Source organism: Diprion similis, chromosome 11, assembly GCF_021155765.1.
Source record: "Diprion similis isolate iyDipSimi1 chromosome 11, iyDipSimi1.1, whole genome shotgun sequence".
Classification (NCBI taxonomy): Eukaryota; Metazoa; Arthropoda; class Insecta; order Hymenoptera; family Diprionidae; genus Diprion; species Diprion similis.
In genome coordinates, this window is record NC_060115.1 from 5408298 (window position 1) to 5433904 (window position 25607).

The 25607-nt window shown below is 41.2% G+C and overlaps 1 protein-coding gene across 1 annotated transcript; it reads left to right on the forward strand.

The window, feature by feature from the left end:
• Nucleotides 1-3234: 3234 nt before the first annotated feature.
• Nucleotides 3235-25464, forward strand: LOC124412207 (cholecystokinin receptor-like). Its single transcript, XM_046891897.1, has 4 exons — nucleotides 3235-3607; nucleotides 19530-19727; nucleotides 23214-23387; nucleotides 24818-25464. The coding sequence occupies exons 1-4, from the start codon at nucleotides 3307-3309 to the stop codon at nucleotides 25336-25338; spliced, it is 1194 nt and encodes a 397-aa protein (XP_046747853.1). The 5' UTR covers nucleotides 3235-3306; the 3' UTR covers nucleotides 25339-25464.
• The last annotated feature ends 143 nt before the right edge of the window (nucleotides 25465-25607 follow it).

Sequence of the window (25607 nt, forward strand, 5' to 3'; positions counted from 1 at the left end):
TTCGCGTGCGACTCGATCGGATCAACGCTTAGGAATGAAGGTGAATTGTGTTCGGTGTTTACCTGAGGGTATTAACTCCGGTGTTTACGTGTGGGTATTAACGCCGGTGTTTACCAGAATTTGAGGCATTCGAACCGCGGACGTTGTGTTCCAACAAGCCTCTGCGTACCTGCCTGCACATTTCGCGTTACTAATCCGAAAAGGGTGTATCTGAAACAAAAATTGTTCTCTCCGATTAACTTAAAAATGTGTATAATGTATAAATCTATGGAAAAAAAATGGCAAAAAATTTTCTTCAAATCAAAGAAAAAATGTCCCAGCAGGTCGACTAAAATTTTTCGTTTGACTTAACCATTTTTTAATGTATTATAGTAATTGAAAAAAAAAAAAGTACAAAGTACAAATGAAACGTTAATATGTCAATTTAATTGTCAAAATAACAATACTTTGTGTCATATTTATTTTACACCAACAGAAATGTATCTAACAAATAACTCAAACATATTGTGAAACTGCTGGGACATAATGTTTAGTTAAATTTTTCTGAAAATGTTTAAACGTTTACTCGTTATTACTTCCCTCGGAATTTCACCGTGAAATTAATTTATTTTTGTTCTACTTTGAACTGATTCACAAAAATCTTACCAAAATTCTAAAGAAAAAAAAAAAAAAAAAAAAAAATGGTTTTCTTTGCCAAATTTTTTATGGGGGCTGCGTCCCCCACCCACCCCCTCCCCTATTGTTTACAAGTTGAAAAGCCTAGTTCGAGGAGCGACGCGAGCGGAGCCACGGATCACCCCCGAGACGCACGCGGCTCACGCAACCGACGATGGCCAGCCGACAGACCCACACAATCATCCCTGACTCGATCCCAGTCGTCAGCCACCGGCTCTCCGCGACGCACGTGGCTGTGGCTTCATCTTGATACACGTAATCAAGTCGTAATTACGCACCTCCGACCATAAATACACGCAGTATGTGATAAACGTACGTCTCAGCGATATACGAAGGCAGCAGGCGGTTCGAAATTTTCATTTTTTTTTCCTCTCTCTCTCTCTCTCTCTCTCTCTCTCTTGGCCAAAATTTTTCAAATCGTATCGGATGTCCAATTATATTCCTTTTTTTTTTTTTTTTTTTTTTTGTCGTTTTTTACACTCTCGAATTTTGACACGGTGGATTAAAAAATTAGAAAAATAATGATAATTTAAGAAAATTTTAAGGTTTTTTCTTTTTTTCTTCTTTTCTTTATACTTTCACGTGAATAAGTAAGTAACGCTTAACGCTTTTTCAAGCATCGAGATTTTGAATTCGATTCATGCTTTAGGAACGTCCCCGATTGTGATTGTTTAACGATATTATTGTAGATTGTGTTATTATTATACAGTAATGCGAGTATAATGTAGGCGTTTTAATTAACCTAATGAACCTAGCCGTCTGAAATATTGATAGTAACACACCGGGACAGAGTTCTGTAAGCCTTGGCAGTACCTAATCCTTGTAACAGCTGGTCGAAGGACACATTATAACTGAGAATTTATTTTTCTGAAAAGTTTAGTCTTTTTGTTCAAATATCCGGGGATTATCTTTAGAAATTAATTTTCAGCAATTTAAAAATAAGAAAAGATTTCAAAATCTGCGAATACATTAAACAAATTTTTATTCTTTCATACAATCCGGTCAATTAATTTATTATCAACGCGTCCTGCAAATGACTTGAAAATTTCATACTTCTGTTCTAATTCTGTTGACAGCTGTTATTATTATTATTATTATTATTACTATTTTTTTTACAACTTTAAACTGCTCTCAACTCCTGCCGTCTGGTTTGTTCGCGAAGAATAAATGAATGAGCGTATATATATACGCTCCAATGTACTCTATACATACAAACGCACGTAGTTTCATCTAAAGCCTGGTATATATAATTATTGCACGAGTTCTGCTAACTCAACTGACATCAAACGTGCGTACCTGTATAATGTAATCCACGATTCACTGCGAGTAATTATTCATTCATTGAAATCACAGTTATTATGCGAGTCTGTTTGTCTCTCAATACTGGCACAGCTTTATGAAAGTCAGATAAGCTGATAAATAATTATGGCATAGGGATTGAGAGAGATGATGATGAAATATAAGATTGGTAGATCGTATTGCGCAATTTCAAACCCCCTAGAAATGAGGTTGAAATTTTTATCGCGACTTTTAGTACATCACGGTGGTACTTGAATTTATATCGCGATTTCCTCGACGACGTAATTTCGTACTTATGTTGGCTGCCACGTGATGAGGTGACGAGACCGTTCTTTTGACTGGGAAAAGGGCTGCTGGATATATAAATTTACAAAGCGGAGGAGAAGGCGCGAAAAATTCAATTACGTGTTTTTCCTTCATCTCCTTGTTGTTGTTGTTTTTTTTTTTTTTTTCTTCTTCTTCTTCTTCTTTCGGTTTTATTCTCACTTAAGATTTTTTATCGCTCTTATAGCACCCTTGCAAAAGGTAGAATTTAATCTCTCTCCTTGGATCTTTTATGAAAATCGAGGTGAAAATGCGACCCAAATTTGGATTATCCTGATTACTTATCGAGTGAACGAACGAGCGAATGAATGAACCAACGCTCGGCTATAGCGAAGATACTAATTGCGAGAATTATTGAGGGTGCTTGAAGCATCTTGAGTATAGGGATCAGCTCATCCTTTATATCCCTTCATCAATCTTCGGGATCAAGATAAATTTCAAAGGTCCATCGATTCCCTGGCCCCAATGTAATCATCATTTCAAAATTTTGACGTCACGCCTATAATTAAGTAACGTGTCACCCTCTTTAAGCATCGTATAGCCCGAAGATCCATAACTTGAAATATTATCAATCGTTATATTATTTTAGACTAAATATAACGATTCGTTTTCAATTATTTTTTATTTCTTTTCTCTTACTAGTCTCCATCTGACCCACAAAATATTCATCTCGTTTGAAAAAAAATTTCAACATAATTTAATCCAACTAAGCTGAGAATGATTTCGACTGAGACTCAGTGAAGCTAAAGCACACATTTCACACTTTTTATCAAATAAATTATCTGCAAATCGCGGTTAACAATATTTAACTACAAATAACTGACAGTGCAAAACGAACATCGATTGAATCGAAAAAATAAAAACGAAACTACAATTTCTTTCGTTAAATCAAAGAAGCCGGGTGTGTACAAAAGTAAACTCAAAAATGATGTAACGACGAAGTGTTTTTTGCTGCTGTGCAAAGTGGTGACAATACAGTCCGGAATAAAGGAGAACACATGAACGAGAATGGAGAAATCGGAGTCGAGCTTTTCGACGAGAATCGCCAACGCCCGATGGGACATGGTCTACGTCCAGATACCGCTTTACTCGCTAATTTTCCTCGCCGGAGTGATCGGGAACATCCTTGTGATCCTGACCCTCGTCCAGCACCAGCGGATGCGGACCGTGACGAACGTCTTTCTCCTGAACCTCGCAGCGTCGGACATCATGCTCGGTGTTCTCTGCATGCCGTTCACCCTCGTAGGCGCGATCCTGAGGGACTTTGTCTTCGGCGAGGTGATGTGCAAGCTGGTGCCCTACCTCCAGGGTGAGTCTTAATTTTTCACTTTCATTTTGTAAAAATATCGCTATGATAGACGCCTTTGTGTTAGCATACGTCATACGTATCACACAAAATGGCGTTATTCAACCGTAGAAAAATCTCTCTGTTTCTGACTAAACGGTCGTAAAAAACGAGGCGAGATCCATCCGTCAAACACCCGCAACTCCGTAGGTATTTCGCCTTTCCGACGGTAAATCCACCCCCAAATTCGAGATATTGTATTACACAGGGGGTGGATTTTGTCTTCACGTACCTTTTTACTCATTTTTATATCCGTTCCTTCGTCAAATTTATTCGCTCTCTCCTGGCCCGCCGAGAGAGGAGGAGAAGGAGGAGGAGAAGGAGGGGAAGGGGGAGGGGATTTATGTTATCTTTTACTCTTGGGATTTAGTCGCGGTCTTGAAGAAAATAATATGCGGCGTATAATCGCATGGCGGTAAACATTGTCTCAACGCGTAATATGCGCTAAATATTAATATAAAACATCGTATATTTATTATAATGATATATAACGATGACTTATTACGAGTGTAAGTATATCAATGAAATTGAATAATTGTTGCGGAAAAATTTTTCAAATCAACTTTTCCGAGTCAATCCGTATATGTATATACCTACGTAAGGACCAACCACACCGTTCGAATTGATTTCGCGAATTGAAATTCTTTCGACTTTGAAGCGCGCGGCTTCGGTTGAAAGAATAAGGATCAAAAAAAGGGCTGGGAAAAGGCTTGAATCTAGAGACGAGGATGCGTTTGCGTAGGTATATACGTATGTATATTCCCACGAGGGAGAACGGGATGGAAATGATATTGAAAAGTTTCGAAAGGACGCGGCCGTCGCGACCTTTCTTCCACCCTTTGCATTGTGGGTATCTAGCCATGAGACTGACAGTAGCTGTACTTTTTGCCGACCCGACTAGAAAACGAGCTCTCTATTTTCCCCGATTCGTTTTTTTCATTTTCATTTTCTTTTCTTTTTTTTTTCTTCTTTTAATCCGTTTTTCGTTTATCTTATTTTTTTTTCTTTCTTCTTTTTCGTTCCATGTGTATAATACAGTAGTTTTCTTTTTCCGCAACTACTTTGTCGTGGATTTATCATATCGACGACGTTATTTTCAGCCTTTTTTAATCACCACGAATCCTACGCTTTTCGATATCACTCACGATTTATTCGTCTCTATATACGTCTACTTCTTTTTCCTCGGCTAGTGTGTTCCACAACATTATGCTGTGGAATTCGGTGTGTCCGGTATCGTAACGCGATATCTCAGCATTGCGCTTGCGTGTGTATATGAGCAAAGTAGATTGGAGATGATCACGAATCGGGGGGGGAGGGATAAATCAAGCTGCCCGAGCTTTTTTCACTCTCGGTATTATTATACCGATTGATCACGAATTCCGCTCTCTTATCAGACCGAAGACCATTTTACCCGTCGATTTGGAGGAACAAGAAAATATACAGATTCGCGAACATTACGAGTAATTTTCACAAATTGGTCTTTTCATTCCCCTCAGAAATTGGTCCGAATTCATCTTAACTAGACGATAATGTAGGCGCTGTTCAACGATATTGGATGAATCACATATTTTCGGTAAAAGCCAATCGAGTTTCTTGTTCGAGAAAAAAAAGTATCCAGCGCCGAAGTTTTCGAAGACAATCGGAGGAAGATTTATTGAAGAATTGAGGGAAAAAATGTCAAAATTTTTTTATGCGAGGGGGAAGGGGGGGGGGCAAGATGGGAGTCACGTTGATGAGACGGTGGGGCGGAAAATAAACGGAGGGGGAAGTTACGGCTAAAACAGGGTCCACTTTGGGCTGAGTACTTCTGAAGTTTCTAGACCAACACGTGTGTAGTAGCATGGTGCTGATTAAACGTCGTGCCAAAAAGAAAAGGATTAACACAGTGGGCAAAAAAAGGGGTTAAGTTGGGTTAATAATAGTAACATAAAAAAGGTAAATGAAACGAGTGTCAGGAAAGGGAAGAAGAAAAAGATGAAAACGAGAACGAGAAGAGTAGTCACTCTCTGGTAAATTGTTACCTACGCTCGAATAAAAAATTGGATTAAAACTGTATAGCGTATAAAATAATAATGACGAAAGGGAATATAGAATAACAGTAATAATCGTATAAACAATAATAACAACGAGAGGTGTTCAATAGATACGGACCTGGAAGCGTTTCGTGACGACGCGCATAACTGTTGATCGTTCTCTTCCAGCGATTTAGCAATCTCTGCTAAAAGGGCGTTCCCCATAGGTATATATACCATATGGGCAGGATGTGTGTGTGTAGTACGTTAGTATTCGGCGGAAAGTAATGGAGAGAGAGAGAGAGAGAGAGAGAGAGAGAAGCAACGTTTGGTGATATCTTTTATTACCTTCGCCGAGAGAAGAAAGAGAGCTGCACTTAAAATAGCTCGAGTCGTTATGCGCAGCCCGAGGAAGAAACGTCCATTCTATCTTAAGTGTATAAGGCATTCACATGCATGGTAGAAAAATCATAGCAAGAAAATGTGCGTGTGTAAACAAGCGAATGAATATTGTTGTACTCCGCAACGTGGCAGATAAGATGAAGGAGAGGAAAAAATTTAAACATCACGGGAAAGGGTGGGCGTAGGGGTGGGGGTGGTTTGAAAAGCGGTGAGACAAGCTGGTCAGCGCAAAAGCTCGTAAGCGCAAAACAAAACCATACATTATACATATATACACGTCTATATATATTATATATATATTTGGCGAGAGTCGAGTGGCTTCTCCTAGTTCTCCGTAAGCAGCTTCCACTCCGTCGGTATACAAGGGTTGATATTCAAAGAGCAGAATGGACTTTACGACCCCGTCGTGCATGCGCGGTCTGAATATTCCGCTCTCGGTCTTCCAGGGCTTACGCTGAGGTTTTTGGGCTTCGTCTAGTAACCGAAATACCTGGGAATCCTCAGACGACGTCATAACTATGTCTGACAATGAGCCAGCCTAGCCTCCCCATCAACCCTCATCCTCCAGCAACGTTCTCGTCCGCGGAGATACTGAGGGCCCGAAATTACAGATAGACCATCATGGCGTCTGCATAATTATATAGCTAATCGTCGTGGCAGCGATGCTTTAGCGAAGTTTTCATCCGACAACGACCACCTCGTTACTTCGAAAATTACCCGGGAATAGATAGATTCGGTAATTTTGCAATCAATCTCTTTTTCCCGCAAGTATTTCATTCTTAGATCGAAATTCGAGGGAACTAATTTAAGATAAAAAAATAAAATTCAAATCAATTTCTATAGCTATTTGAATCGACTGGTTTTTTAATGTTGTTCGACTATTCGAGACTGAAATCTTACATCACACGTGTAAACCTTTCGTAATCACTTTCGTTCAAAAATGAAATGAAATTTCAGGGTACTGAAACGTGGGCCGAGAAACAAGGTCAGAAAAAAATGTCCGCGCGTTGACGCGATAGGCTGAACCCTGATTTTACTATCAGAGGTTAGGATGTAACCTTTTTCTTTGCAAAAAGTGACCTCAAGGTAACGAGATAAAAATTTCCCACCACTCACCCATCCGTCTCTGGTTCTTGTTGTTTGGACCATACCTACCATTTTCGATGCATAGAAAGTTGTTGGGCGCTCTTATCAGTACGAGCTTTCAGACCACCTTAGATTTCGCGAGTTATCCGTAATTCGGTCGGCCTTTTTATCCGTCCTTCTCTGAACAGCTGAGCGATAAATTTTGGCCGAAAATTCCAAGTGAATTAAATTTTTTTCCAAAGCGCTACTACGGGGACGATGGGATTATCGCGTTGGCTGTAGGGATGTTGTCGAGCTTTCACGCGAGCCTTCGACACCACCAGGGTGAAAGACGACAGAATTGAATCTGCTCTTCGAAATAATGCCCAACAGCTATCTGCAGTGATAATAAAAGCGACACCTTGGATGTCAGGCTTTCTAAGCCACTCGAACCACCCTCGCCACGCCCCGTCTGACCTCCACATAACCGGGGTTAAGGCCTCGCGTGAGTCCGCTTAACGAGAGAAGACAGCTAAATCTCAGGCTCACGCCGATGTAAAGCCGAAGAAAAAAACGCGGCCATCGATTCTGAGCTATAGACAGCTTGTCGAAACACCGTCTGCCCTCAGCACACATACTCTCTTCTCTCTCTCTCTCTCTCCCTCCGCACTTCCCTTGATTATATATCCCTTCATAACGCCGGAGATTAAGGGCACATCGAACTCGTAAGTGCAGTACCTACGTTTGGCAGTTTCGAAGGTGAAAGCCAACGGCGAAACGAAGCGAATAAAACGTAGACGGTAAGAAATCGAAGAGGGATTAAATAACTAATCAAGGGTGCAGAGAGAGTGGATTAATCGATTGATGACCTCGTTCCGAAGTCGTCTTCAGATCAGATCAGATCTCGAAGGTGCGAAGAAAACGGTGAAAATCATTGCAACAAGTACGATGATCGAAAGAAACTCAACAAACTGATTGTGAAATTCAAGTCTGTGATTCGTTGCATGTAATTAGAAAACATCGCTTTCACACGAATTTTCCTCCATTCTCCGTTATTTTTCATCCATCGCCGTGGCAAGACCGCGTTTGATTTTCAAATTCGGTTTTTTATTTAACCTTGGAAGCGTTCTCACCGCGGGCTCGAAGCCAACTAGCTTAGGTATGAGAGGATAATTCAGGAGGCACATAGTGCGGTTTGGTATCCAACGGGACATGGAGAATAAAGCCGATGCCACAGCGTAACTAAGGGGCCCCCGAGCTATTGAATAAAACAAACGCGCTCGAATCTTTCCTTAGCGTGACTCTGCAAACAGAAGATTCGAGCTTCGGGACGCCTCGACGGCAGCCTAACTACTTGCGGTTTCGGAAGTCTGTTTTTTGTTGTTTTTTTTTGTTTGTTTGTTTTTGCTTTTTTTTTTTTTTTTTTTTTACTTTTATTCCGTTTTATTGATATTGGAAAAGTCCCCCGTCGTCGTGCTTGACGGAATTTGCAAAACCACCGCGGAGTTCAGACGCAAAATGCCAGCGTTGCTCAAGACAGCAGCATCAGCGCAGCCATTTATACCCTTGGGAGAGTAAGACGTTTGCTCAAAGAATTGGCTCGGCTAATTCCTATTCAAATATTTTCGTTCTCCTCGGTCTCTCCCGCTCTCTTTTTGCTTTTTTTTTTTTTTGCTTTTTTTTATTCATACAGACCGCGTATGATAAACAAAATTACATATCATTGTTGACTGTTTGAATAAGAAGAAGAATAACGTGGCGGCGGGGGAGGAGGAGGAGGAAACAAAATATGTTTGCAAATCGCAAACCGTAAACTGATAATTTATTTATTTTGTTGTTTCATTTTCATTTTTTGAATATCTTATTTGACGCGGTATTTAAAATTCAATTCCACGAAGAGGTTTTTCTTCTTTGGGATTTTTTGTTTCTCTTTTTTTTCATCCCCAACGTGTTTGCGGTACGAGAATTTGAAATTCCGCAAACATACCGAGTATTCTAAATACTCCGAGGTGCAGGCGGTGGTGTCCTGGCAGAGATACCTCGAATTTCGCAATGATTGCAATATTCAAACACGGGGTGGAACGGGGGGGGGGGGGGGGGGGGAGGTTATATTTGAAGAGGAAGCGGAGAATCCTTGTAATGATAATAAAAAATGTAAAATCCGTTTACTCCTATCCACCTGGTCTTTATTTTTATTTTTTTTTTTTTTTGTTTATCAGACCACGTTTTATAAAGCTGGCTGTTCGTCCCACTGGTATAATATAGAGGGTTGTTTAAACAAGTTTGAAATGTTCTCAAAGGCTGTGTTTTCATAGCCACCGAGGCCGTAAACTCTTGCCCGAAAACTTAGCTACAAGATAATATATATTTCAAGAAAATTAATCCGTTTGAGTCCATTAGACTCACGCTTGCCTCGAGGAAAGGGCTAATATATAACCCAGGTTTAAAGGGGTTGTTTTATACACGCGCTCATGCGTGCTTCTAATTCACAAATATGTCTAATATAATATAAAGAGGGAGATTTTCGGTAAACACAAACTTCAACGACAATTATTCTCCCCAAGTGATAACAATTGAATTACTTTGAATAAATTTCCGCCAACTTCGAGCCAATTTGACATACTTACACCCCTATCCTTATTCGAAGTAGGCACCTCGGGATGGTCAAACGAAATTATTATTCGCACACGGCCTCGGTGCGATGTTACGACGCAGCCAATTAGTTATCAGTGGACCTCAGGCCTAATCTTCTCGTTTATTAACTCAGAGCTGAGGGGCTGAAAGCGACCTACCGCAATTCCCTGGGTCTTAAATAAGGGCCGCGAGTATGAGAGGTGAAATCGGGGGGTCTTCGTCGAGCTTCTCGACTTCATCGAGGTCAATTTCCACTCGACCTTATCACCGGGATTTCTCTACCCGGCAGTTTGTTGCCCGGAGGTAAACTGCGCTGTTCAAATTAGCCCTGGGGGGATCAGGCTGCAAGCAAACAGCATACGCCCTTTGAGTACCGGATCCGTCTGACGAAGCACGACTCGAGCTTTGCCCCGTCGCAAATCCGGCTTAACCACGAGATGACCCGTATTGCGGATCAGATCAGGGAGTTATACCTATAGCGTGCAATATATATATATATATATATATATATGTGATATGTACTTACGTTAAAGTGGGCCAAAGAAAGTGACTATTTTTTTTCTTTCGTTAATTACCGTAAAAAATTCTATCAAACTTTGTGCTCTTAATATTAATATTAAGAGGTGTCTGTTAGCAATTTTGCAAAAGTTATTTAAGGTTAAAAACTAGTTATGTCAAATTTTACGATTTTTTTCATTTCTATTATGAAATAATGATTGAAAAATGAAAACCAAAAATATAACATTTCTTGAAGTTCATGCTATCTTTTTTATACTGAAATATCAAAGTTTTTCCGAAATTTCCGACTTTTTTTTTTTCGTCATCTCGAACGATATATTCACGGTAACTAACGATAAAAAATAGTCATTTTTAGGCCCATCCTAACGTTCATAATATATAAATCAGCACTCGGTCTTCTCCGCGAGCCTGTAATAATAATCGAACCCCATTTTTCTACCCCTTCGATTCGACAGAGTCGGTTATACCCATTAGCTGGAAATGGCGAGATAACCACCCCCCCCCCTCCCCCGCCGCTTCTATACTGGCCTAAACTTTGAGTCGCGGTGTTAAGGTGGTTTTATCTCAACGTGTGCAGCGTTCAAGCGGCCTGATTTCCCGGGAGATATCATCCCTCGCATTTTTCCACCCACCTTCAGGTGCCCCCGTGACCACCTGTTATGCCTTCATGCTCGTCCTCCACTTCCTCAGACCGACGTTTGTCTCCTATCGACTCTTATTCCCAGCCTCGAGCAGTACGTCTCGACTTATATCGTATAAGATACACACGTGTGTGTATGTATATATATATATACCTATAGGACGTATATCGACTCTCACGCAAGGACGAGCTAATTTAGCGATCGTTAGGACTTCGGGGGGTGCGGTGTGCAGATCTTCTAGACTCTTCGTTCTTTCCTTCATCTGATAAGTTAAGAATTTCAGACTATGTATTTTCGAACGACGACTCGACGATGAAGATGGTATGAAAATAAATGAGGAAGAAAAAAAAAAAAAAAGGAAAAATTACAAACATTCAATTGTCTGCTTGCTTGGGGTTGGTGGAAAGCTCGTAGGTACATGACGTCAACCCCGTGAACCTATTTTCACCGGGAGATTGATCCGCGTTGCAATTAAGGGCCGCGTTTAGTGCTCGGTATGTCTAGGCGTGTACCTAACGCGGAGATAACAGAGTGGTACAAGGTATGTGGGTACATACCAACCCCCGAAGTCGGCGCTATACGCTCTCGGTAGGAAGTTAATCTCTCGCGCTCTATAAGCCGCGTCTGACGTGGTAAGAATGCCTCGTAATTATTCCGACCAAGTTTTGAAGCTTTCGGCGAACTTCTCTGCGTAATCCAAAAGCTCCTCTCTCTCTCTCTCTCTTTCTCGCTCTCTCTCACTCTCTCTGACTGTTCAGCTTTGTGCCGTAGAAATCGTGCTGCCATTTGCACGATAGAGGTCGCATATATACCGACTTTCTTCGGCCTGACTAATTGCACCCGTAATTGAGAAGTTGCTCGCTCGATTCTATTCACTTTCGTTTGCAGCAAGACGCCATTACAGGCTTCGCTGTATTGTAGTTTTCTGCACCGAAAACTTGACTGCCATGTAGAGAGAATCTGTTGAGCTCAAGCTGGCAGCCAAAGTCAGCAGTCAATTGGGCTAAACTTTTTGGAAATAAGAAAATTACATTCTATAAACGCATCAAGGGTGCAACGTGTTTCACAAAATTTTTAACATCTTATTTGAATGCACGTTAGAACGTTTGGCGGGTAATTATGGCTGCTGACTTCGGTTTCGTAAGAAATATGCATACGAGAGTGACTTTCGGTGAATATCCATCGAGACTCGTCTCTCCAAGCTTTGGTTGCTGGGGAAACCGATTAAGGATCGGGAATTTTTCAGAACCTTTCGGTCAAGTCCTTCCGCCAGGAAACAAGCAATTAGCTCGACCACTCATCGACACGCGTTGCGACCCTTTTCTGTGGGACAATGAGATTTCTTTCCCCCTGAGAGAAGGGCGGAGGGCGGAAAATGAGAAAAGGATTGCAATAAATTTCGTTTGAGCCTGGTATCGAAATTTTTCTCCTCGCGTTATCAGGAGATTGGAGGGCGTTGGTTATTTCGTCTTTCAATTACCTTGGATACGAATCTCAGAAAATAAAGTTTAATAACTGTACCTACTGAAGATTCTGTCGAGATGGAAAGAAAACGAGGTAAAGGAAGGAAAAATCAAAGTGAATTCTAACGCGTTAAAGATACGGACTGGTGAACGTCAAAGTACCCTATTATTCTAAAAACCCGCCTCTATAGTCGTCCCGAAAGCGTAAAAAAATAACTGAACCCTTATTACGCAGAGGCTGCAGTCTAACGACTTTGCACTGCAGCGTTAAAGGGAAAAAATATAAATTATTTGAACGGCAACCGTTCGGTTTAAAGTATATATAAAAAAGACATTAAAATAAGGAATGGAAAAGAAACATTCACACAGCTTGTGAAGTTGAATCAATCTTTCATTTTACGATGTGAAACTTTCCTTTGAACATTATCCGAAAAGAAAATCACCTCGTTTTAATTTTCCAATCTGCAGTCGAAATTCGAATTGAAATAATTCATTTCCTACTTATTATTCTCTCACGTCAGTATCTTTCAAGTGTAAGTAATCTGTAAGACGATGTTTTTCTTTCAAAATGTATTACATTAAAATGGATTTATCTCTCGACAAACTTCCGGCAGAATTATACCGGCTGTTTGAAAATACAGGTTCATCGCCGGAAGTAACCGGAAGTCTATATTCTATTCTCAATTATCTCGTGTTTGTGATTATTTTCTCAACAGCCACTGAGTTAACCCTCCTTAAAAAAAAAAGTAGCGAGACGTGTTTTTTCCTCATCTCTGTTCCATGTTCCGTAACCACTTACCATCGGCGTTTCCAAAGCTTGTCAACTTCCGCTGACAAGAGAACGTCATTTCCTTGATACCCCCGGAGCGAGCCCGCCCCTACACGGTACATTATATATTTATACGCCCCTGACCTGCGGGGGTAATTCTTCGGCCGCGTTATTTATTTTTTTTTTATTTCTCCTCCTCTTCTCTTTCACCACGAGACGGAATTATGGATTCCTCCACGTTCCCTCGCATTAATGTCAAAGCTGTGTAAGAAGGTAAAAATCGCAAGTACAACTCGCTTGTTAACGTACACTTGTATACATATATATATATATATTAGGGCGGCGCAAAAAAACCGACTGTTTTTTTTTTTTTTGAGTCTTATGTGACAAAATGTTAGTTTTTGATGTTTTAAGAGCCCCTTCCAAAAGACAGTTCAAAAAAAAAATTTTAAGAGATCGCTCCACATTTTTTAAAGCGTCAGAAATCGTCAAAAATCGATTTTTTTTTTTAAATTTTTTCTCGTCACGGTATAATTTTATGGACAGAAAAAAATAAGTTTCCGAAAGTTTCAGTTCAAAATTTGAATTTTTAAAGGTCGCTCATAATTTTTTTTCAATTTTTTGGTGCATTTCTTCAGATCTTTTCGAACGACCTTTTAATATTCATATTAAAATTTTATAAATTTTTTTTCCTCAACTTAGTAAGAAAGAATCGATAACAATAGACCACGAGATGAATTAAAAATCAACCAAAAATACTGAAAATATAATTTTTTTAATCTAATTTTTTGACGATATTTGACATTTTAAAAAATTTGGAGCGACCTCTTAAAATTTTTTTTTTTTTCGAGCTGTCCTTCGGAGTGGGCTCTTAAAACATCAAAAACTAACATTTTGTCACACGAGACTCGAAAAAAAAAAATAGTCGGTTTTTTTTGCGCCACTCTAATATATATATATATGTATATACAATTTGACAAACTTCCTAATTAAGTAATTTCTTCTTCTTCTTCTTTTTTTTTTTCTTTTTTTATACACTCCGGCAACTTTGTCCTTTCGCATCGCTCAAGCTAATGCTAACGCTAATGCAACTTCAATATAATACAACTCCAAGTTTCGAACGGGGCGTATAAACTTCCCTCGAAAGCGCCTCGCGTCTCCGAGACTCTTCGCCACCACCTGCCGCCAATCTTGCACCTATACATGGGCCCCCATATAATATCGAGCCAAAATTCGGGAAGATTTCAGGGTGGAAAATATGCCAACCCCGTTGACGACGATAAAAAATTCACGAGGCACCGATTCTCCAAGTTTTATTCACACGTCGGCCGCCCGTCTTTCCGCTTTACGATTCTACCGGCTGTAGGGGGCGGCTGGTTCTCGAATAAGCAAGGGTGATATATAAGGTATCCATCGATTTTCACGCCATTAAAAAACCGGCGCGGCTGGACGTGGAGCCAGACGATAACTTACCGTTTCAGTCTAACTCAACTCGTGCAGCGGCTGATTCTTACCTTCGTTTTCCCTCCCCCCTCGCAATTGGAGCTGCGCGTTTCTCGACTCGAAGTTTGCGAAACTAAATTAATTTATTATTTTATTAAATTCCAACCCCAGGCACATTATGCCGTCGTTTCATCTCCCTTTCTTGAGGGAATTTCAGACGGCGTACGGCGGCGGCTTTTCGAGCCCGCGTTTCGATATGGCTAAACTGCAGAATCCGGCGCTACGCGCCCCGTTTTTCCACCCTCAAATTACCGCGGTGACAACCATAGCGATAATGAATTTAACCGAGCAGTGTGACCCGTGTCCGTTGGATCTTGACGGGAAAAATTAAATCTCCCGAATTTGAAAACTGCAAAGTTACGCGATTAGATGACGAATGCGAGGTAATTAAAAATCTAAAGGGGAGCCAAGTTTTTCCGATTTCACTTTATGCGCTGCACGTCGGAAGAATTTTCTCCAAGAAAAATAAATAAATTTCGTTCGACCCGTTTTTGCTTTTCACACCGATCGCGGAGGTAATAAAATACAAATCGTTTGATCGAGCTTTTCGCCGTTTAAAATCCAAGCTTAATTTTATTATTAATAATAAAATAACAATCGTGCAGAGGCTACTAACCTGCAGTTTGCCACCCCTCGTATATTTGCACTACATATTTTTTGGATGCCTGCAGCTTTATTATACACACACGCATTTTCAAGGTTTGCTCAAATATTTGTTTGTTTGTTTTTCCTCCTTTTATTTCATACCATTTTTCCCTTCGCGTATATTTGCATACATCAGCGCGCGCGGCTAAATAAAATGAGTACAACGCGCAAAAGGCTTTGAAATAACAATCCGTGCGTGCGCGCACGAATCAGATCGTAAATTGGCGATAAATCATCAATTGATCTCTTGGATTTCAAACTGTTTCTTGTGTAGAAAAATTTCATTTCATCAACCGCATCTGCTCTCTAATTCTCATCCGCGATTCTCATAATTTACAAACATGGGCTGGCTATGTATACATATATATATATGTGTGTATACGTACGGATTACACGTAAGATCGACCGAGTCAATGTTACTTTATCTATTTTTTTTTTTGATCTCTTTTTTGTGCCACCTCTCTTTCCGATTTTCTCCTATAAATTCGAAGCCCCCGCGCCTTACGTCTGATCAAATCCAATCGTGTCTCCCTTATCTATGCGTAGCTACTTATGGCGTGATTTTTCTTCTCTCTCTCTCCCTCTTTTCTTTCAAAGTGCAAGAATACATATATATATGCATATAGAGAGAGAAGCCCCATTTTCCTGTCACGTCTCAAGGTAACACACACACACACACGCACACTAACACACACAAAGTCTTTTTCTCTCCGCGTCTCCTAATTTTCTTAAGATTCCATCCAATTCATATATTTGAATAATTTTCCTATCGCGTTGCGAGGAGCTTCCAACTTCACAGCGTTCAATTCTCACGTCACGGGGAAGGGCACCCGCTGCCGCTTTTCTTGGTGAAAATTGAGAGCAAATGTTGAACCCTTTTGAAGATTCGTCCTCGCTGTTTCACTTAAACCTTAGATCAATTAGCCCAAAAGCGAGATAGAAAAAAAGAAATAAGACAGAAACTGTATGTGTCAGAAAAAGAGGCGCAATTCACATAATTAATTGATCTCTCGTCTGCAATCAAATTTTCAATCCAACGGCAGACGTGTCTGTGAAAAAAAAAGATCAAGGCGGAATGCCTTCTAACGATTATAGAGAATTTCTCATCGAAATATATATATATAAAACACTTTCTATTCTACGTATAATAATACCTATACGCAGTGTTTTTGCATACGAACATGTGGCAATGATCTAGGCATGTATGGAGTAAACCCACGTGACGCAAAGGGTTCATACCGTAAATCTTCTTACAAGCTTTGGCAGCAATTCGGCTTCTCATGCTAGGATCTCGTGAGACTTTTCAAGTAGAATGGTTTGCCGATCGCGTAAACGTGACCCGGTGCGAAATACGCTCAGGCACGTGGATCGAATGGGGCAAAACTACCAGTCGAACCGAATATAATGCATCGACACATCACGAACAAACGCAGACCCCGTATAACCGAAGAAACCAGCCGCGTGCGGCGCGACAACTCGACGAAAAAATACTAAGGCCGTAAATATACGGACGTTGATCTATCGTGGAATTTTTTCTTTCCCCATCCGAGGATCGGCGTGACGCCAAATTAAAATGGAAGAAGAACCGACCGGGGAATGGAAATGAAAACAATTTTAGGGTCTTTTTTTTTTTTACTTGCTTCAAGACACTCGATTGATCACGTGATAATACATTCTTACCCCAGCGGGATATTTTTCTTCAATGAAAAACGTTGGTTATAACGATTTGGTATTCTTCATTGTTTTATCGATCCTTTGAATATAACACATGTACACCGAATTTTTGCCGCCTCACCCCCCAAATCAATTTCAAATAATTCGAAAACAATCGCCTAATTTTTTCAGATTTCTACCTCAACTCTGGGATAGTCCGCTTTGTGATCGAAGTTTCTAATGGAAATGACATGAGAAAAGCTTGTTTCCTCGGTATATATTTTGTTGCAAGAGTAATAATATTTAAAAAAATCTGTCACTGCGAGGTTTCAGTGGGCATTAGTGCTACTATCTGTAAAAAAATTTACATCACGATACCAAAAAATCTAGATGAATCGCACTTCCTCTAAAAAAAAAGGTCAGATTTCGAGGGTATGCAATTCGTCGAGATTGCGTGAAATGATTATGTGAATTTTTTCACAGATAGTAGCACTAATACCGACTAAAACCTCATAGTTACAATTTTTTTTTTAACGTTATTACTTTTACAATAAAATATATACTGAGAATAAACGTTTTTCCCATATCATTTCCATAAGAAACTTCGATCACAAAGCTTAAAAAAATTAGTAATTGTTTTTTAATTATTTGAAGTTGATTTAGGGGTATGGGGCGGCAAAAATTGGTCAACACCATAAATAAAGACCCCCTTAATGTGCACACACTGCAGGGCTTCGAAAATTTTGCGATCGTGATGCACGGCTGCCCTTCGAAGACCTTGTATCTGCTTTTTTTTCGCTATGTATACGATTGCAACGTGCAATTATTCATCTCTGGGTGAAAAACGCGTGACGACGAGCTTACGTGTAATGGAGGAATTGTAAAAAAATTTTAGTCGTATTTTTCACCCATATGACAGAAAATCTGTCCTTCACTCTTAAATAATGAATTTTCCGACTATTTCTTTGTGTCTCATTTTTCCTTTTTTCCCTTCCGTTTTTTGCCAACGATTTTAGTTGCACGCGTTGAGCATCACAGCGCGTGAAGGCGGTTTTTCTCACGGATGACATATGACGCAGTCCTGTCACCAAAAGGGTAAAAAAGCAAGAGATCGTCACGTTATACGAGAAATGTCACCCCAATTACGAGCAGCGAGAGAGGATTTTTAAAAGCAGTAAATACTCGTCAAATCGCATGTTGATCGAGCGACGTATAAAAGTTGCAATAACATATTTTTCTCACCGTTACTTTGAAAGTTTCTCGTTTTTCTTCCATTTCATTCCTCGGTGTATATTCTGTCCCATTCTTCGGTACATAAAAACGTGTCAAGAATTCCGATATAAGCAATTAACGTTCCTGATAGGACGTCTCAATTTCGCAAAACAATTGGACCGTCGCGTCGCGTCGACGAAGCAAGCCTAAACCAAGACTTTTTTGATGAAGCCAAGCAAGAAAGAGAGAAGAAGAAAAAAAACAGATTTAGAAAAAATGGAATCCACCAGGACGTAATGCATTTACGTGTATATTTCTTGGTCCTTTTTCAGTCGTCGGTTTTTCTGCCTCGCATTTTATGGCTTACGCATTCGCGTGTAAATATCGAGAAAAGTTCTGCCAGCTCTTATCAAGAACCCATTGTGGCCCCGTGAAGATAATACGCACACCTTCGGGTATACATATATATATATATATAAATAACCGTACACGCCAAAAGCAGGACGAAAAAAAAAAAAAATTTCTCATCAGCCGTCGACAGAGGCGAACCTAATGACAAGAAAAAAAATAGGAGATTGTTAATTTTTTTTCTCCAAAGAAACTAAAGAGTCCCAAACTTTTCTGTCCCATTTGTATATATATTATATATATGTGTGTAGTTAAAGGTACTGTACACAGTTAGCGACTAATAATATGGGCCAAGTTTTTGAATAAATTTTCGTCGAGTTTATACCTAAAGAGATAAATGAACGAGAATAAACTCTTCGATACAAGTTACAGGGATAAAAGCTCGTCTTCGTTTTTGTCCATTAACTCCCAGCGACTCGGTGCAGTGAAAATTATCTGCACTTTCCTTTCCGCGGATCTGGATTATCGGATTCCAAGTCTCGTCAGGGGGAGAGAGAGAGAGAGAGAGAGAGAGAGAGAGAGAGAGAGATGGATGCGGAAATACTCTCGCGGGCAAGATTCTTACGGAGAAAGCAAAGTTTCCTAATCACGAGTTGGAACACGTGCCTGACCTTTGACAAGGGAGTTACCTCGTACACTTCGTTACTCGGTTAGCTCCGGATTTCCGCGGCACTCCGAACGCCATATGCAGTCGAGTGAAACCCTTGGGAAAGGGCTGCAGTGCAAACTCCGGGAAATTTTATTCTATTCCTTCGGCGAGCTTTTATCGCTCCGCAGCATATCATACTCGTATAACCTAAGTGTACAATGCACACGTCATCCCTCAGACGCAGCTACTCTCAGGGATATTATTCTCCTCCTCTTCTAGCTCTTCTCTATTTTCTTCTATTTTCTTTTATTTTCTTCTCTCAGACGAAATCAGCATATCCCATCACGTGTTATATCCGCGGTGTGTTTCAGCCTGCACAGTGTCCGTCTCCGCCTGGACCCTCGTCGCCATTTCCGTCGAGCGTTACTACGCCATATGTCATCCACTCAGATCACGTCGGTGGCAGACTTTGTCCCACTCCTATCGTCTCATCGCCGTCATCTGGACCGGAAGCCTTATTCTCATGTCGCCGATAGCCGTACTCAGCGAGCTCAAACCGACCAGCAACGGTGAGTAGCTGTTTTTCATTTCACCCTCGCCCAGCCGATTGATCATCTCAACAAACTTGTTTATTCGAGTCACATTCCTCGAGCTTTCTCCCTCCCGGGGTTAAGGCTGTATCCGTGCATTGCGGTCGAGTGAAATCACACCGTTCGGTTTGGTTCGTTTCGGTTCCTTTCGAAGTGATCTCGAATTCTCGGGGAGTTACCCCGTGGAAAGTAGGGCGCGACATATGGCGAGAATCATAGCTGGAGAAAGAAAGTGAATGGCATAAGCTGCTCGAGTGAGTGCTGCAGGATTTCTCCCCGCGCTGAAGGGGGGGGGGGGGGGGGGGGGAAACTTTTCCGGGATAAGGGTGCGGAATAAGTCCTGTGTCAGCGAGCCCTGCACCAGAAACTCGAATTTTAATACGATGACAGCGCGGTAACTCCTCGCTAGTTTCTCTCTTAAGCGAGAATCAAAAGTTATAGTTTTGCACCTACGCCCTGCCCACACCCACAATCTATGGGTGTATAATTCGTGAAACTGTCGCAGCCAACTACGGCGGCATTTCATCCCCTTCGCATGACTCGTTTCTAGCGGCACTCGCTTCTAATCCATTAGAGACTCCTATTTTCAACTCTGCCAATTATCCGCGAGCTTTCAACGTCCCTCTATCCATCCCGCGAAAGCTGCGTGCCTCTGCGCGGGCGCAATGAATGATCATCACTTCGCTCGTTTCCTTCTTGATTAACCGTCTCATTCTTCTTCGGCTTTGTTGTACTGCCGAGGTTTTTTTTTTTTTGGTTTTTTTTTTTTTTTTGTTTCTCCCCGCCAGCTAATCTTTTTCTGTTCAATTAACCGAGTATAGCTGAAAATAACATAGCGAACGAACTAATCCTCCGAGACGATCTCTCTTGCAGACGATCTAAAGCTCCGCGGAGGTGCATGACTCCTCATCGATCGGTGCGCAACTTACGATTATTACAATTGGTAGAAAAACACGTTATTTAATAAAGCATTACCGCACGCGAATATCAGATTCTCAGCGATAAAGTACGAGGCAAAAGCTCGTTCGACTTAACGGTCGAAAGGTTAAGGGGACGCCGAGTAATGATCTAGGTATCAAATTAATTAAACGACTGATTATAACAGGCGTCGAGGGGCGTAATTAAGCCCTAATTAAAGGACTTGGAAAGTGGATAGGCAGCAGCGTAGCATTCTCGTAGAATGCGTGCAAAGACTAGCGAGGAATATTGTCCAACACGTGAGTCGCGAGCGAGCTAATTTCGCAAATGAATCGAGGGATGTTACTCGTTACACGCTGCTAATCCGAACACGCGTTTCGCCTACGATTAGGGATGCGAAAAATCTCTCGAGGGGTTTTGCAGGGGATTTTAGTCGAGTGGTAAAAAAGCTCGAGGAGGAACGCGTTCGTCCGGGTTGAAAGTACCATACGTCAGAGTTAGAGGGTGTCAGACTCAGACTTGCCGGAAGCTCGACGTCGTATCCGGCCGGACGGACCACTTACTCTTAAAACGTATATATACATGCATTTCTTCACTTTCATTTCTCCACTTCGCGAGACATTTTTAGCTAAATTTATATTATTCCATCACTTTGCACAGGTCGTGCAAGCTTCTTTTGCACGTCGCGTCGCGTTAGTGAGGAGGAAATTATGCTTTCACTTCGCTTGATTTACCTCGGCGATCGTTCGCGTGACGGACAAAGGACTTTAGTGTACCGACGATATAGTACATGGACCATTGTCTTCCGCAGACCGAACCCATCCGGTGGCTGCCCGAGTCCTGACAAAACGGCGATAAAAGCTCGCTCGCCTCGAAAAACCTCTGACGGATTGACGGAGTGCCTGCTTTACTTTTCATGCTGGGAAATTGTTTTCTCATCAAATTTTCACTCTCGCTTTTTTTTTTTTCTTTCTTTCTTTTTCACGTACGTATAATATTGCTTTTAGAGGTGATGCACGGTTGATGCAGTTCTAATCAATGAAATAATTAAAATCTTCCTGATCAAGCTCGTTGTATTTTCGCACAGTGTTTAGATTATAACGACGAAACTTTGCTTGTGTAACTACTTTCGAGCGATCAATTTTTTTTCCTTGAAATCAAACGAATGGCCCAGAGGACGAGTTTCTCCCGTTTCAGAAATTGTCGGGAAATCTTATCAGATAATTAAAAAACATCAATTTTCAGTCTCGGTGTAACAACGGCGCGGAAATTTTTTTTTTTTTTTTTTTATCTACTGCTCTACGGAGATAATGAAAAAAAAAAAGAGAGAATAAAAAACAAAAGTATGGTTCGTTTTACGGAAATCCGTGTGTATAAATCACGGACGTATCTTGCGGCATGTTTCATATCATGTCACGTCATCGTTTCGTTTCAGCTTCACAAAAATTGACTGAAATATTAACGCACGATGGTCGGATCGGCTGGCCAGTAAACCCCTTGAAAAAATTCCCGGCGTTTTGACTTCTCCGCGGTTTCGTTGGTTCGATCTCACCCTCTCGTATATATCACGTGGTTAGCGATGATTTTTTTTCCGTTTCCATCAAGGTTATAAGTCTAAGGAACGTCGTTTCATCTACAGGGAATTAGGAAGGAAGGGGGAAGAAACGTCGGATGAATATCGGCCCAGATTTGATCCCTCTCTTATATTCCTGCTTGCAATCTTCACCCCTGAGCTGCTTTCTTTTCTTATTCTATTCAATTTTTTTTTTTTTTTTTTTTTCTCTCTTGTCTCCTCTTTTTCTCCTTTTCGTCCCTTTCTAATATATACTTTTTTGTTTTTTTTTCCTGCTTCTCCAGCCGGTTGGAAAAGACGCTTGGAATTGTTATGACGAAACTCTGTCACTCGACCTTCGTCGCGCGATTTAAGAGCTCGGAACAGAATGGACGAGGGGTTGCAGTGAACAGAAAGGAATGACCGGGTGTATTTCGTTATCGCGAGCGTCCCGCTGGCTTTCTGCGACAATCAGCGCCACCTTCTGCTGGTGGCGTTTTGCCATTTCAGGTCCGACCTGCAGGCGGCGTCCCCCCCCCCCCCCCTATTATGCCAAAGAAAGAAAGAAAGGATCACCGAAATCGGGGTTATCTCGTCGTCGTCTGCCTCGTAACACCGACTATAATTCTTTTCGGGGTGAAAAAAATTGTCCACTAAAAAAAGTTACTCCAAACTTGCGTTAAACGCTGCTCGGTATAAATCAGACTTCACCCTCCCCCCCCCCCCCCCCCCCCACACACTTTTCTACCCCGCTTCTTTTAAACTCGCGTTCGTCAAACTGTCGAGATTGAAAGCCGAGATTTCATCCCCTGGCTAATTTGAAAGCCGCCCCGTTATGATTCCTCGATCATTTTGTTTCTTTATTTTTTATTTTTTGCTTTTTCGTTCTCTAGGGTGAAAAGAAATTCAGACTTTCGTGCAAAAACTTATCTATTCTTGATTCGCTTTTCCGCAGGCACTTATCATCGATTCTTTTCACCGTTTCTTGTTCCCAGGGCACCAAAAATGCAGGGAGAACTGGCCTGGTCACGGGGAATACGAAAAGGCCTACAACCTGATCCTCGATGCCGTCTTGCTAATTTTTCCGCTCATCATTCTGGTCACGACTTACACCCTCATCACCATCACTCTTCAGAGCAGCGTTGACCCGACGGTGGTCAGGCATTCAGGTTGGCCAACAGATAGATACTGGCAATAGATTATACGTCGCTTCCTTATCCTCTGCAGAGCGAGATGTAAAAATGAAAATCGGGGCGGGTTTTTTTTTTTTTTTTTTTCTTCTTTGCTCTCTCGCCCGGAAATTTATCCCCAATAATTCATTCGAGTTTTGGGTGAATTTTAATGCCCGCGATATATATTATAGCTCGTATATAATCCGTCGCGATACCGCGTGGCGACGTTCTTAGATATATTCGTTCCACGTTCTTGAACTCGGAAATTCGTAATTCACTCCGGGAATAATTGGGTAAGTCGGAAAATTAGCGCTCAAGTTCAGTCTCGTAATGTACATTACGGAAATGTCATTAGGAACGCGGAATTTCTAAAAGCATCGTTCGTCGTTTCGTCATTGATTAATTTAATCTTTTTATTATCTGGCCAAAGTTTAGTCCTATATCTTTCTGCAGCATAATTCACGGCATGGTTTTGCACGAAAATCATTTCGCCGACAGACGAGGATCAAAGATCGCCACGCTTATTATTCTTGCGTTAACGGATTAGTAAATCAAGTTTGCCGCCTAAGGCGATTGGTTTTTACTCCCAAGAGATTCACTCGCTCGCTCGCGGAATTGATCGTGGCTATAAATTTGAATATGGAAGACGAAGCTTATGCTAGGTTTATTGAAACTCTTTTTACCTCATCTGAATGTAAGATTCTCACTATTTTATATCTCTGGAATCTATATTCACATTTTTGCAATGAAAAAACAAGATGTTAATTTCAAATATATACGAAGTTCTCAACTTCTGTTTCATTTTCTTTTCTTTCTTTTTTTACATTTGCTAAATAAAGTGGCAACAATAATTTTTTACTCGTTGAATATGAATCAATGATTGAAGTGTCGGTCAAAATTAGTAAAAATTCGTCAAATCTTACACTAGTTTATTTTTTATATTACAGTTACGGCGGTAAATTCTCGTTAAATAACAATATCCTTATAACAAGGGTTTAAATATTTTTGGAATCACAAGCAAATTTGGTAGTTAAGTAACTGTTTAGTGTCACTCTAGTCGTGTATAATAAATTTTCTGACACTTTAGTGCAACATCACCATCAGTCCGTTTGATCTACGCGAATTTATTCGGTTTAACAAAACCTCATCATCGATTTATCGTCGCATCGCGATCAATTCGTTTCAATACTTTCTAGAAAATATTGTACAACAAACAATAACGATTATGATCGAGCAATAGTAAGACAATCCAGATTTTCTACTTGCAGCAATAAAACTAACTTTCACTCAACGTTCAAGAAGGATAAAGATACTTTACGACTACGGGTAAAGAAATGAAAATATTTCAGGACTTTGTTACCCAAAATTCGAATCTGAAAATTTTTCTCGATCCAAGTATCTAAACTCCTTCCAAACGGTGATTTCAGCGGCAAACGGCTCGGTGGTTTCGGAGGTTTACCTGGGATCGCGGGGCGATACTTTGACGCGCTGTTCGTTGAGGACGTTGGAAAGGACGCCGTCGTCTCGACGGAGCTTGCGGCTGGTCGCGAAGTCGTCGGTGGGTGGAATGAAGCCGTGGGACGACCAGGGCGAAACGTCCCAGCGTTCGACCCGGGGTCGTTCGGCGATGTTGAAGCGGAAGCGGAAGCGACGGATAGTCGAGATGCTCTGCGTCGTGGTCCTCGAATTCTTCCTCTTCTGGACGCCGCTCTACGTGATAAACACCGTCGCTCTCTTCAGCCCCGACGCGCTTTACGACGGCCTAAACCCAACCTGGATAAGCTACTTCCACCTCTTGGCGTTCTGCAGTTCCTGCTGCAATCCGATAACTTATTGCTTCATGAGCAGCGGATTCCGGAAGAGTTTTTCCGGACTTTTTACCGGCTGCTGCAGCCGCGCTTGTGGCTGTCGGAAACGAGCCGAAGGCCGGTACAGAGAGCCTCCGTAGATTTTGAAGATTTTGCCGATTTTATTCTGCCTGGATGACCGGGAATCGGCGAGCAATTCGTCCCGCGTATCGCGCGAACGCGAGACGATGATGCGTGATTAATCGCTCGATAAAGCCCACGTGGGAGGGAGGAAAAGCTCGAATGATTTTCCTCGTCGTGTCGAGAGGTGAAATTTTATCCCCTCGTGGTAATTCAGCCCCAATTGTCACGTGCCGGTGTTAAAAATCGATTAAGGACGTTGCCTATCCAGCTCGCGCGGGAACTTTGG